At 52.2% G+C, this 10,961-nt stretch overlaps 6 protein-coding genes and 1 non-coding gene across 7 annotated transcripts; 3 read left to right on the top strand and 4 right to left on the bottom strand.

Annotated features, from left to right (window-relative positions):
- The first annotated feature begins 190 nt into the window (after positions 1-190).
- On the top strand, positions 191-1,882 carry TrAFT101_006797 (uncharacterized protein). Its single transcript, XM_024906892.2, has 2 exons — positions 191-266; positions 332-1,882. The coding sequence occupies exons 1-2, from the start codon at positions 264-266 to the stop codon at positions 1,058-1,060; spliced, it is 732 nt and encodes a 243-aa protein (XP_024758445.1). The 5' UTR covers positions 191-263; the 3' UTR covers positions 1,061-1,882.
- TrAFT101_006796 (uncharacterized protein) lies at positions 985-2,456 on the bottom strand. The gene is made up of 3 exons (XM_024903348.2): positions 2,050-2,456; positions 1,917-1,987; positions 985-1,779 (listed from the first exon to the last, which is right to left on the bottom strand). Exons 1-3 carry the CDS (start codon positions 2,174-2,176, stop codon positions 1,198-1,200), a joined length of 780 nt encoding a protein of 259 aa, XP_024758444.1. The 5' UTR covers positions 2,177-2,456; the 3' UTR covers positions 985-1,197.
- A 573-nt stretch (positions 2,457-3,029) lies between these two features.
- MIA40 (Oxidoreductase) lies at positions 3,030-4,540 on the top strand. The gene is made up of 3 exons (XM_024908527.2): positions 3,030-3,408; positions 3,477-3,855; positions 3,915-4,540. Exons 1-3 carry the CDS (start codon positions 3,201-3,203, stop codon positions 4,204-4,206), a joined length of 879 nt encoding a protein of 292 aa, XP_024758443.1. The 5' UTR covers positions 3,030-3,200; the 3' UTR covers positions 4,207-4,540.
- Positions 4,311-5,921, bottom strand: TrAFT101_006794 (uncharacterized protein). The gene is made up of 2 exons (XM_024908526.2): positions 5,179-5,921; positions 4,311-5,108 (listed from the first exon to the last, which is right to left on the bottom strand). The coding sequence occupies exons 1-2, from the start codon at positions 5,690-5,692 to the stop codon at positions 4,684-4,686; spliced, it is 939 nt and encodes a 312-aa protein (XP_024758442.1). The 5' UTR covers positions 5,693-5,921; the 3' UTR covers positions 4,311-4,683.
- Positions 5,922-6,138: 217 nt separating this feature from the next.
- Positions 6,139-6,241, top strand: TrAFT101_006793. The gene has a single exon. It is a non-coding gene; the product is annotated as a tRNA-Ile (tRNA).
- A 558-nt stretch (positions 6,242-6,799) lies between these two features.
- Positions 6,800-8,132, bottom strand: TrAFT101_006792 (uncharacterized protein). Its single transcript, XM_066127878.1, has 3 exons — positions 7,836-8,132; positions 7,720-7,769; positions 6,800-7,575 (listed from the first exon to the last, which is right to left on the bottom strand). Coding segments are annotated over exons 1-3 (510 nt in total). The 5' UTR covers positions 7,837-8,132; the 3' UTR covers positions 6,800-7,116.
- Positions 8,133-9,161: 1,029 nt separating this feature from the next.
- TrAFT101_006791 (uncharacterized protein) lies at positions 9,162-10,490 on the bottom strand (the record flags this gene model as incomplete). Its single annotated transcript, XM_024906891.2, has 2 exons — positions 9,162-10,052; positions 10,116-10,490. 2 exons carry the CDS (start codon positions 10,488-10,490, stop codon positions 9,162-9,164), a joined length of 1,266 nt encoding a protein of 421 aa, XP_024758440.2.
- Positions 10,491-10,961: the final 471 nt, after the last annotated feature.

The following is a 10,961-nucleotide window of genomic DNA, read 5'->3' as shown; positions in this document are numbered from 1 at the left end:
AAGCCAAAGCCCGTATTTTTCTTTCTCCCGTATCGACTCCATCGACTCCACCGCTGCGATCTCGATTTCTGGGCGTCGCGGTACTTTGCTCCGGTACCTGTTGCGCCACGGCGTGGAAAAACCCCACACTCCGTGGCAGAGCAGCGATGTGGCCACTCAGAGCATGCCTCGATGAATGAGTAGCTCCGGTTTGCCAGCTCTCTCCTGCATAGGGGGGTGATAAGAATTGAGCTCCAGCTTCACAAACCTTTGTCGCCGTCAAGATGGTGAGTAGGGAATTTGAATATCTGATGCCATGTGCATTTTCCCTTTAGCTAAACAAGTGCGCTAGAATGTCGCATACAACACAGTGCTGCGGCAGAGCAAGGCCATCCGCAGTGACCTCTCCAACATCCAGTCCAAGAATCCACCCACGCCCGCCGAGATTGGGAGCGTGTCTGTGTCCCTGACATCATTCGCAAAGTCGCTCGACGAATACCACAACCTTGCGCGCCAGGAAATCGTGCCGAAGAAACAGGAGGAGGCGTTTGATCGTGTTAAGAAATTCCGCGAGGAGCTCTCCCAGTTCCGCGGGGACCTCGATGGCCTGAAGAAGGCGAGAGAAGAAGCACAGCACAACCACAACCGATCGGAGCTGCTGGGAAGAAGACCGTACAATGCAACACCAGAAAACCCGTATGCCAATGCTCCCGCAACGGCGACGCATTCCTCTTTCCAGCCTCGGCATCACAGCTCAAACAGCACGTCGATGACGACTGGCGCTGGCGACGAATTCCGCGAAGCGCATGCTTTCCGAGAACAAAACTTCTTCAGCAACACGAATCACGCCTTGGACGATTTCATCGCCAGAGGACAGGCTGTGCTAGGGGACTTGGGCCAGCAGCGAGAAACACTAAAGAACACGCAGAAGCGGCTGTACAGCGTGGCCAATACCCTAGGTGTCAGCGGTGACACCATTCGCATGGTCGAGCGCCGTGCCCGAGAGGACAAATGGATTTTTATCGCAGGAGTGATTGTATTTTTCTTATTTTGCTGGCTAGTTCTTCACTATTTACGATAGATGGGGACGTAGCATTTGTGGGAGAGGCGCCATGGCGTTTGGGTATGGATATCAAAAAAAATGGCCATTCATAATTTCTTTCAGAGCTATCAAGAGATGATGTAAAGTTTCCTCTTCGTTCCAATTCACACGATACTCTAGCCGTCTTCCTCGCCGTCGAGATTGCTAAGCGCTATCGTGAAGAGGACGTCTTTGGTCGTTTGAACCTCGACAATCTTTGTTTCTGGGAGAACGTGGTTGCTAGTGCTGAGCTTGCCGCCCATCTGGGTTTCCCAATCAGTCACATCCCACTCCAGCCCTTTGGTTGTGATGTGGCTTGGCTCCTTGAGCGGGATGATTCCGACGTGCTTGCCAAACACCTCTTCCTCGCCATCCTCTCTGACTTGGATGCGATGCGTGCCGGTCTTGAGGAGGAACGTCAGGCTGGATCCTGAGAGAAGGTAAATGCGACCATCTGCATACGCAGGATCCGACTGGAAGAGGTAAAGGTGGTGGAGTTGACTGAGACCTTGGTCGATTCGCCCGCCGATGCCGCCCAGGGCGACAATATCAGTCCCGGCAGGCTGCGTTTTGCGGATCCAAGTGATGGCCTTGCCAAAGTCGGTGGAATATTGGTCGGGATCCCGGATGATTTGAGCAGGGGTGTGCTGCGAGGTGTAGAAGTCGTGAACCGATGGTCTCAGTGAATCCAGATCACCGATGATGACTTGCAGGTTCGACTACAGATTTGTTAGATGCTGCACCTATGTATCACGATAGTTTCTCAATAGCTTCAAGTGGGGATGAAAAGGAAAGAGAAAATGACAGAACAGAGATGATGGCTTCATGACGTGACATGATGATGCATGGTACTCACAAATTTGCCTTGGAATGATGAGAGCTCGTGAAGACGATTAGCGCCTCCATCGGCCGCTATGCGGAGAGAAGCTGTATCCAGGGTCAGCTGTTGGTAGCTTGGAGGGGCAGCGAATCCCATTTGGCGGGCATACAATTTCTCCAGAGCTTGCGCAGGTTGCTGCCATTCTTCAGAGGCTGATTGAGCACCAGGAGGGCAAAAGTCTGGCTGCGGTGGTCCTGCAGGAACTTGTTAGGCTGCCACTCGAACACCGAGTCCATCGTGAAATGCTGCCGGCCGGCTGTGATGCGCGAGTAAGCTATGAGGGAGGATTTGGCGAGGGAGAAGAGAAGAACAAAGACGGCAGTCTCTCAACAAAGTCGCATCACTTCTTTGACGAAGGGCGCTATTGATGCAAGAGTGAGACAAGAAAGGCACAGACGGCCACTGCTCTCTTTCTCGTCGGTTTTATGGTAAAAGAAGCGCAGAGCTCGCTCGAGCGACCTGGACTTTCAGCTCGTAAAGGAGCTTGTGATATGACGGATGGCCTGTGACCTCAGTCCAAGCTCACAATTCACATCCTTTGCGACCAGGCCCCCCTTGTACCACTGCACCAAAAGCAAGGGCTGCAGGTACCAGCGCCCTATGCTGCGGCCACTTTAGGTTCGGCTGCAGCAGCGTGGATAAACCTCGGGGCGGAGCCAGATGCTGGGGAGATCTGGATGCATTGCTCGCCTGTTGATCGTTTGGTTTGGTAATTAAACGTGCATTGAATTCTGATAATGACTGTCATTTGGGCACTGTGCTGTTGAGCTGAGCCAGCCTGCTCTCACTACGGCTTTGAGTAATCAGCATTACTATTTGATCCTTGGCCCGCGTGTAATGGTGCAGAGCACGTGTTGAGCGTTTTAGCCACCATAGACAGTCTATTTTTCGATATTTTCGAAATTTCGGATAATTTTGCCATCATAGAATATCGCTACAATTACAATTACAGGCGCATATGAGGCATGCCCATGCTCCTTGCTGCTGAAAGCGTACAGAGACTCTCCATCCCAAGGCGGCCTACATGACGGATAATTGTCGGCTAAATGAGCCCAATTTTTTGAGCTTGGCGCAAACGCTCTACGGAATTGGAGATGGGCTCGCGCTGACCAATCTTGGCCATTTTGTCATGCAGGCCATCTTTTTTTCTTCGATTACATATCCAGCCGCAGCCATTGCTGTTCCTCCCCTCGCCCACCCTCCTCCCCTTCTCGCCCATTGATTCTTCTGCCTGTCTCTTTATATAATAATCTGGCCACAATGTATCGTGCAGCACTAAGAAACGCCTCACGGCCTGCTGCCAGCAGCTTGCGCACTGCCGCTGTCCGGACGGCCCCTCGGCGATTTGCCTCAACTGCTCCCGCGGATAGGTCTCGATCATGGAAGAGCTCTGCGCTTCGATGGGGTTTGGCGGTTGCCGGTGTTTACTACTATAATACAAGCTCCGTCTTTGCGGATGAGGCCGAGGGTATGACCTTTTTTTTCCTTAGCGCCATCCATGTGTAAGTCTGGACTTTTTGCTGATTCCTGAAGTAGCTCACGCCCTGCCTATCCCCGCGCCTTATACCGATAACGAGCTGCCCACCGTCGATGCATTGATCGAGCAGAAGCGAAAGGATGCTAGCCCCAAGGCTGCCGAGCCGGCTGTCACGAAGACTGAGACCGCCAAGACCGACGACAAGTCAGAAACTCCCGCCCAGAGCGCTGCTGCCTTTGGCGAATCCCCCGAGGCCCTGGAAGAGGAGGCCAGCCAAGAGAGTGCCTTCAACCCCGAAACTGGAGAGATCAACTGGGACTGCCCCTGCTTGGGTGGTATGGCGCATGGCCCTTGCGGAGAGGAGTTCAAGACTGCCTTTAGCTGCTTTGTCTACTCTACCGAGGAGCCCAAGGGCATGGATTGCATCGACAAGTTCCAGTACGAGCAGCCCAGATGATACACAATGATAACGGAGACAGTAGCTAACATCATAATAGGGGCATGCAAGAGTGTTTCCGAAAGTACCCCGAAATCTACGGCTCTGAGCTTGAAGACGAAGAAGCTGAGGCCGAGGCTGGTGAAGCGGCAGCTGCTGCTCCCGCCGCGAAGGCTGCACCCGCCGAGGCCCCTGCCGTACCCGTGGCCGAAGAAGACCGACAACAGCTCCGAGAAGATAGACTTGCTCAGGGCCGCCACTCTGATGCTGCTGAGACCGACAACCTACCTGGAGTCAAGTTGGTGGAGAGCTCAGTCCCAAGAGTAGAGGGCGAAGAGAAGGAGCAGAAATAAATGCAGTAATAGAGGAAGAAGAAGAAGAAGAAGAAGCAAAGAGACAAAAACAAAACAAAATCACGGTGTTTGGAGACATAGAAGGAGCAATAAAATGAAGGCAATCGACGGGTTCAATGGGGGGTTGCCTTTGATGTATATTACGTGGTCTGTATGATACGGGGCCCGATGTGTTCCAAACTGCATAAATGGTGCGCAAAAAATGCCATGGGGGGTTAGAAGGCTTGCATCTATATTGTATAAACACACAAGTCAATTTATGATATTCAACTTTTCAGACTACGCAAACTTCCAAGTGCTGTTATGATACGCTGACGCTGAGATTATACGCCCAAACTACCTAGCATGTGCCAGAATCCAATCTACGGTATGTAAAAGTGTTATAAATTCAAAGAAAACCAACCATCAAATCCAACGCCTTCATCCCATCCTAGTTTCAATAAAATCCAAAAGTCCATATTCCTCTGCTGATACATGTTACGCCGTAGTGCTCACCCCATTTAGCCCAGGCTCGGGCATAGGCTCGGGCACGGCCACGGCCACAGCCACAGGCTCAAGAACAGACATAGGCTGAGGCATAGCCATGGGCTCAAGCTCGGGAACTCTCTCAGACTCTGGTACAGGCTCTTGCACAGGTTCTTGCGCAGTCTCTTGCGCGGTCTCTTGCGCGGGCTCTGGCTTGGGTTCGTAAAATTTCAGCATGAGGTACTGCGGCTCGCCCAGTCTCGAGCCCTGGGCAACTTGCTTGAACCCCAGCGACTTGTACAGCTGCTGGCCCAGTGAAGATGAGATGATCCATATGCCCTTCTTGTCTTCGTCTGCCCTGTCCATTCCCCATCGTGTCATCATCTTGCCGATGCCGATACCTCGATAGTCGCCGTCCACGGAGATGGAGTTGAGGGCTATATATAACTCGCAGTCAGAATAGCGTACGCAAACTCCACATCATCAACGCAAAGAGCATGTACTCACTCCACATATCATGCCTATTCTCCCCCTTGAATGCATCCTTGGACTTTTCAATCAACTCCATCACTTCATCATTGGCATCCAGCAGCGCCCCCTTATCCAAAAACGGAGGCAGCCTCGCCAGCCTCAGCTCCATATCCTTGGCCTTCTCTTCCGCCGTCTTCCCCTTGTCATCCTCAAACTCTCCAGCACCGCAACCGTCCGCCGCCGGCGCCGACCACTCGGCGCATCCTACGATAATCTCCCCTTCCTCGGCCGCATCGGCCAGCACGACGAGATAGTGCAGGTTCGGGTCGGCCAGCCCCTTGCGCATCCGCGAGATGTTCCACTCGAGCTGGTCCTGGATGCCGGGCTTTATACGCAGGCGCTTGGGGAACATGGCCTTGTGCATGGGACTGTCGAGGAAGGCGGCGACGTCGAGCGCTGCCATGGCGGGAACATCTTCGTCGCGGGCCCGGCGCAGCCGGAGGGAGCGCATGACTGTGTCGAGGCGGGATTTGGATTTGAGAGGCAGCATGGGAGATGATGAGAGACGGAAATTATTCGGGCTTTTGGGCGAAGGAATGAGGCAGATGGGAGATATTGGAGGGGGGGGGAGAGAAAGTCCTAGCTTTAAATAAGGCTTGCTCGGTATCTTCGGCACACGCTGGTTGGCTACGGACTGCTCTTCGAGTTTTTAGACCTATTCTTTCCTCCTCTTGCTTGCTATTCTCAGTCGATGGAATGAAATACTGTATGGCAAAAGGATCTATCCATGGTTAACTGCATTGTAAGAGGGAGGATGAGATGAGATGAGACAGCTGCCGCGTGGGATGCTGACGATGACGTCACCATGCCTGATAAGGAAGAGGGCCCATTATTAGTCTGAAGAAAATGTCCTAGCACGAATGTGCGAGTGGATGTTTTCCTCAAAACTAGCCTTCATATCTTCATTAGCGACGGGTTCGCCATCACAAATAGAGCGCTCGTATAGCTCAGTTGGTTAGAGCTTCGTACTAATACTTCGAGTCAAACGACTCCAGTGTTGGTGATGCGGAGGTCGCAGGTTCAAGCCCTGCTATGAGCAAGACTTTCTTTTTTTGAGTTGATTTATGATGTTTTTTAACATGGCTACTGTACATGTGTGTATCTATTTGTACTTGACAGATATCAGGAAAGCAGATATGCTAGATAATTTTTGAGTTTGGGTCTTCTAACTAGTAGTCTGTTTTTGCAACGGTCAAGGATTCATTTACCAAGCTCACGGAAGTTCTGTGTTGCCCTGGTGGATACATGGTTAGTACGTCCGAAATAAATGCCCACATGCAAAAAAAAAAAAAATGTTACTAGCTTCACTCTGATATTGCGAGCAGATTTGAGTTCTTTCTTTTTCAGTGATCTATAACTATCTTGCTAAGGTCATGGAACTGAAGATCAAATGCAAGACGATAGTTAGCTTTTATGTGAGTGTAAAACGGCCATCGACTCAGACTGTTTAAGCAGCCCAATTGGGTGTCAAAAACAAGCTTCACAAATTAAGCTTTAGGGTAACTCTTCGCTGTTTCTGCACGTAGTCTGAGAATGTGTAGCTATAAAGAAATACTGATTGGTTTCTGATGAGAATATATACTGCTACTGAATGAATATTTATAATAGTATAAGGTAGTCTAGTTGTGCGTGAGAAATCTTCACTAGCTGGCTTCACAGATGCAAAACTTGTTCCTGGCGTAAGACAAAAGGTTAATCATAATATGTATGTATGTTCATTATTTTGTATATTTGACGGCCGCATGGATAATAACGGCCTTATTCAGAGTCGAGATAGAATCAACTGCCAAGCTCTCCCTTAACCCAGACGCCTAGTCCAAGAAGGACATCAACCGCAATTAAACAAACAGAAGAAAAAAAAAAAAAAAAGAACCAATTCGCCCGCCCATTTCTTCATCTCTTCGTGCAGAAGAATCAGTCTTTCCTGCCCCTGTAAAGATAGCGACCCAGCAGCGCTTCCACGGCACCGACGGCAGCTAGCACGCCAACGCCAACGCAAACATGCTTCAAGTCCAGTCGACTCTTCTCATACAGCCCCCACGCGCGATAGCCCAAGAAGCCGCTAACTCCCACGATGCCAGCAACGTTGGCAATGGCAATGGCCGTGACGCTCCCGTCGGAGAGCTGCGAGAACTTGCGCGTGATCCAGGAGTCGGCCCTCTTGGCCTTGCTGGCGGCCTTTCGCTTGGCGGCCTCGTTGGCCCGCGCGGCTTCCTCCTCGCGCCTGATGCGCTCGGCCTGCGTCTCGGTCTTGATTTCCTGCTCGAGGAAGTCTGATCTGACGGTGTGCACGCTGGGGAGATCGACGTCGATGAGGGAGGCTGTGGAGGCGGATTCATTGGGGATGATTTCGGGGGGTTGAGGGGCAGCAGCCTATGACATCATCAGTTATCGGGACACACGCAGAGAGACGCACACAGAGCCTCGGATGTTTGGTTCCCCCCCTTGGAAGAATTGACAATCCATGATTGAGAATGGTAATTGGAGCGGGAATTGAAAAATCCATATGTTGCTTACCTCTTCAGGGCTCTGTCTGGCACCCTTTGCAGCAGCGTCGGCGTAAGACACTGTTCCATATTGTTAGAGGTCACCGCGAATCTCACTCTGGTTCAGAGGGTTGCATGCTCACTCACTGGTTGATGGTTGGTTGATCAATTGAATGAGGGAGGGGAAAGGCGAAGTCGCAGCAATGGAGGTGGAAGTGGTGAATGTGGCAATGAGATTGATTGATCGAGTGACGGGATGTTGATTTTTAGCTTCCTCTGATTGGAAAGAGGATTGCCTCGACTTTTAAGTATCGGACTAAATCGAGCCCAAACAGCAGACAGAGCAGCAGATTCATGTGACGCAAACGCAGAGTCACGCCAAAAGTCCAACTAGCACGTCTCGGAGCTGTGACGATGACGTATGCGGCTCGACCCCGGCCGCGGCTTCGAGGCCATCTAAAGCCTGTGCTCGTACCGTGCCTTGGCAGGGAAAAAACCGGCCTCGATTACATCAATCCCGGAAGATGCTGTTCTACGGGGTTCTAGGACAGGGGTTATTATGCATGTTTTAGATGGAAAACAAGCCACAAGGCGTGCTGGTCACGTAACTAAAACAGAGCCAGGGCCCAGCTGCAAGCAACCCATGGACTTGCTGGTGACAACTACGAGAGTCTCCTCCTGAGGCAATCCACATTGCCATGCTGTCGCATTACTCGCCAACACATCGAAAATATCGCAAAGTGATTCACGCGTAATGAGATGAGCCCCCCGCGATGGTTCGCATATCGATTGGCTCACGAGTGGTGGATACAAAATGGTAGTAGTATGTGGTTTGATTAATACTACTTACATCACCATCGCACAGCGTGTTCTCTCTAGCACATGCCAAATGCGCCCCCTTCAAACGGAAGCAGATAGGCTATCTATTTTTTTTCTCGTGTTTTTTTTTTTTCGTGGGGTTTTATGTTTTTCGTTTTCAATTGGAAATGGTTTCATACAAAAGAGCTATTCATCCAAAAATGACCGATAGCCTCCTCTAACTTCCACTCATCTTCGAATACAAAAAGAGCTTGTAGGCTTTGAAAGGTAGGTATATATAAGTTGAAACAAATGAGAGAAAAAAAATGGTTGTGTCAAAAAGGAAGAGAAAAAAAAGGTATAGGCAAGAAGTTGCTCATGAGAACAGTCAAAATATGAATGCAATAACACAACGCCATTCGGCCGTCCGCATTATATGATAACGACAACAATCTTCGCTGAAATGCAAATGTGATTCCAACGCCGCGAATCGGGGTATCATGGTATCTCTCAACACGCCTCTCCAAATGAGTCTCGACACCATCACGCCGCTAAAAGTTTAAAAACTCCAACAGTAATACTGCTCCGTCTGGTCTTTCGTACAAAAAATCAGTTTCATGGTCCTGCCCTGCTACGCAAGGTCCAAGAGGGGGGGTATCTCAAAAGTCGCTCTCTTCATGTCTTGGCGCCACGAAGCTTTTTAACCCAGTGCTGCCGCAAATGTAAGGGCATCTTGCAGAACACCATGGCCTTGTGTTCATCACTCAAGACGTTCTCTGATATGCTAATCTTCAGATCGGAATCCTCGTCGGCGAAATCCTTGAATAACAGATCGACTGCCTCTTCCCTCCACATACGCGATCTACTTGCCTTGGAAAAGTAGTCAAGCGCGTCTATAATCGTCTGAAGATGGGCGGCCTGGGTCTCCGGACGAGATCGGCTGTCAGGGGTCGATTTTGTTCCCGCGGCTGGGAGAGAAGAGCCCAATAGAGGCGTAGGTAATAGAGGCGTAGGTGCACTTGTACCTGCGCTACTCTCATCTCGATGGGACAGTCGACGGCGCTTTTCTGGCGAGGTTGGTAAAGCAGATTGTGACATGGTCGGTCCAGGCGCTTGCTGAGAAAAGTCGGCAGGCTGCAACGAAGCCATGGGCGAGGGTCGCTTCCGGCTCTGAGGCTGCGAGTCTTCAGGAGGTGTGAGAACCGTTGCCTGCCCAGCAGTCAGGTTGCGTGGTACAGAAGGCGCGGTGGTAGGACGTTGCTGAGCGCCTGGTCCGGACGAAACAGCTACCGGAGCCTGATTCTGGGAGCTCTTTTGCGGCGATGGGGGTTGGCCCTGCCCATCAGTGCTGTCTTGTACTACAAGAGGTATCGAGTCGGCCTGCAGATTTAAAACGCCTGTGCCCGGCATCTCCGTATCGTCGCAAGGCTGGCCGTCGGTCTTCCGCCGAGGCTTCATGATCCTCTTCGGCGCACCTCCGGACCCAACAACGTCCGGATACAGCACCTCCATGTATTCTTCGTGGTCAAAGGGCCTCCCCCTGAGGGCCCGCGACAAAGGCTCGCGCTATGTCAAATCAGCAAACCGGCGTCGGCGACAGGCGTGTGGGCGAGCTGCGGCCCAACTAACCTCGATGTGCGCTTTCCATGCTTCCTCGGTCGCCGTCACAGTCCTCGTCTGGGCGTTGTACAGGAATTCCGGGTCTTCTCGCAGGCCTCGCCACAGTCGAAATCGCTTGCGGGCATTGTCGCTCTTGTTGATCAGGTGGCTTTTAGCCGGATAAGCGCCGTGATGCTCCTGGAGGGCCTGGGCGGCGCGTTCCCACGCCTCGGCCTTGAAGCTGCTGTTCTCTCGCATGCCCAGCTGCACGCTCTCGCACAGGCTGCGGAAGAAGGTGGTCTCGTAGGCGGGCGTCCAGCTAAACCTCGGCGCCCGGCGGTCGCGATCGACACGGCCGGGCCCTTGAGCATCCTGGCCGACGAGGTCGATGTCGTCTTCAGACATGGCGGGATCAGATCAGATCGGTCCCTAGAGCCGGGCGGCGGTCATCCGTCGCCGGGGCAGGATCAGGATCAGGATCACAGTACCGGGATTTCGAGGCTCGCAGGCAAACACGGCGAGACCCCCTTATCGGCAGGCCCGTGTGAAGCAGCAGCACGGCGGCCCTGGGGATATAAGTCTCGTGGGTTTTCGAGCACAGTCCGGCACGGCACAGCAGAGAGTCGGGTCGAGGCGCCTGCTGGGTCAGCGCCAGCCAGAATCGTGACCTGCCGCATACGGGCCGGTGGGGTGGTCGGGTTTGGGTCCCTTGGCGTCCACAAGCTCTGCGCAAAGGGGTCACGTGGACGTCCCTTTTTCGCCGGCGTGCTCGCCAGTCTCCATCGCGCCGTGGCCGCCACGTAAACCGATCCAAGACGTGGTTGGCATGCACAGAAGTTGCACGGGAGACGGCGGCCTTCTGAAACCGCAGATTGA

This window comes from Trichoderma asperellum, chromosome 4 (assembly GCF_020647865.1).
Source record: "Trichoderma asperellum chromosome 4, complete sequence".
NCBI classification, from domain to species: Eukaryota; Fungi; Ascomycota; class Sordariomycetes; order Hypocreales; family Hypocreaceae; genus Trichoderma; species Trichoderma asperellum.
The sequence above is the reverse complement of the archived record's forward strand: the minus strand, read 5'-3'. Positions and strand labels throughout refer to the sequence as shown.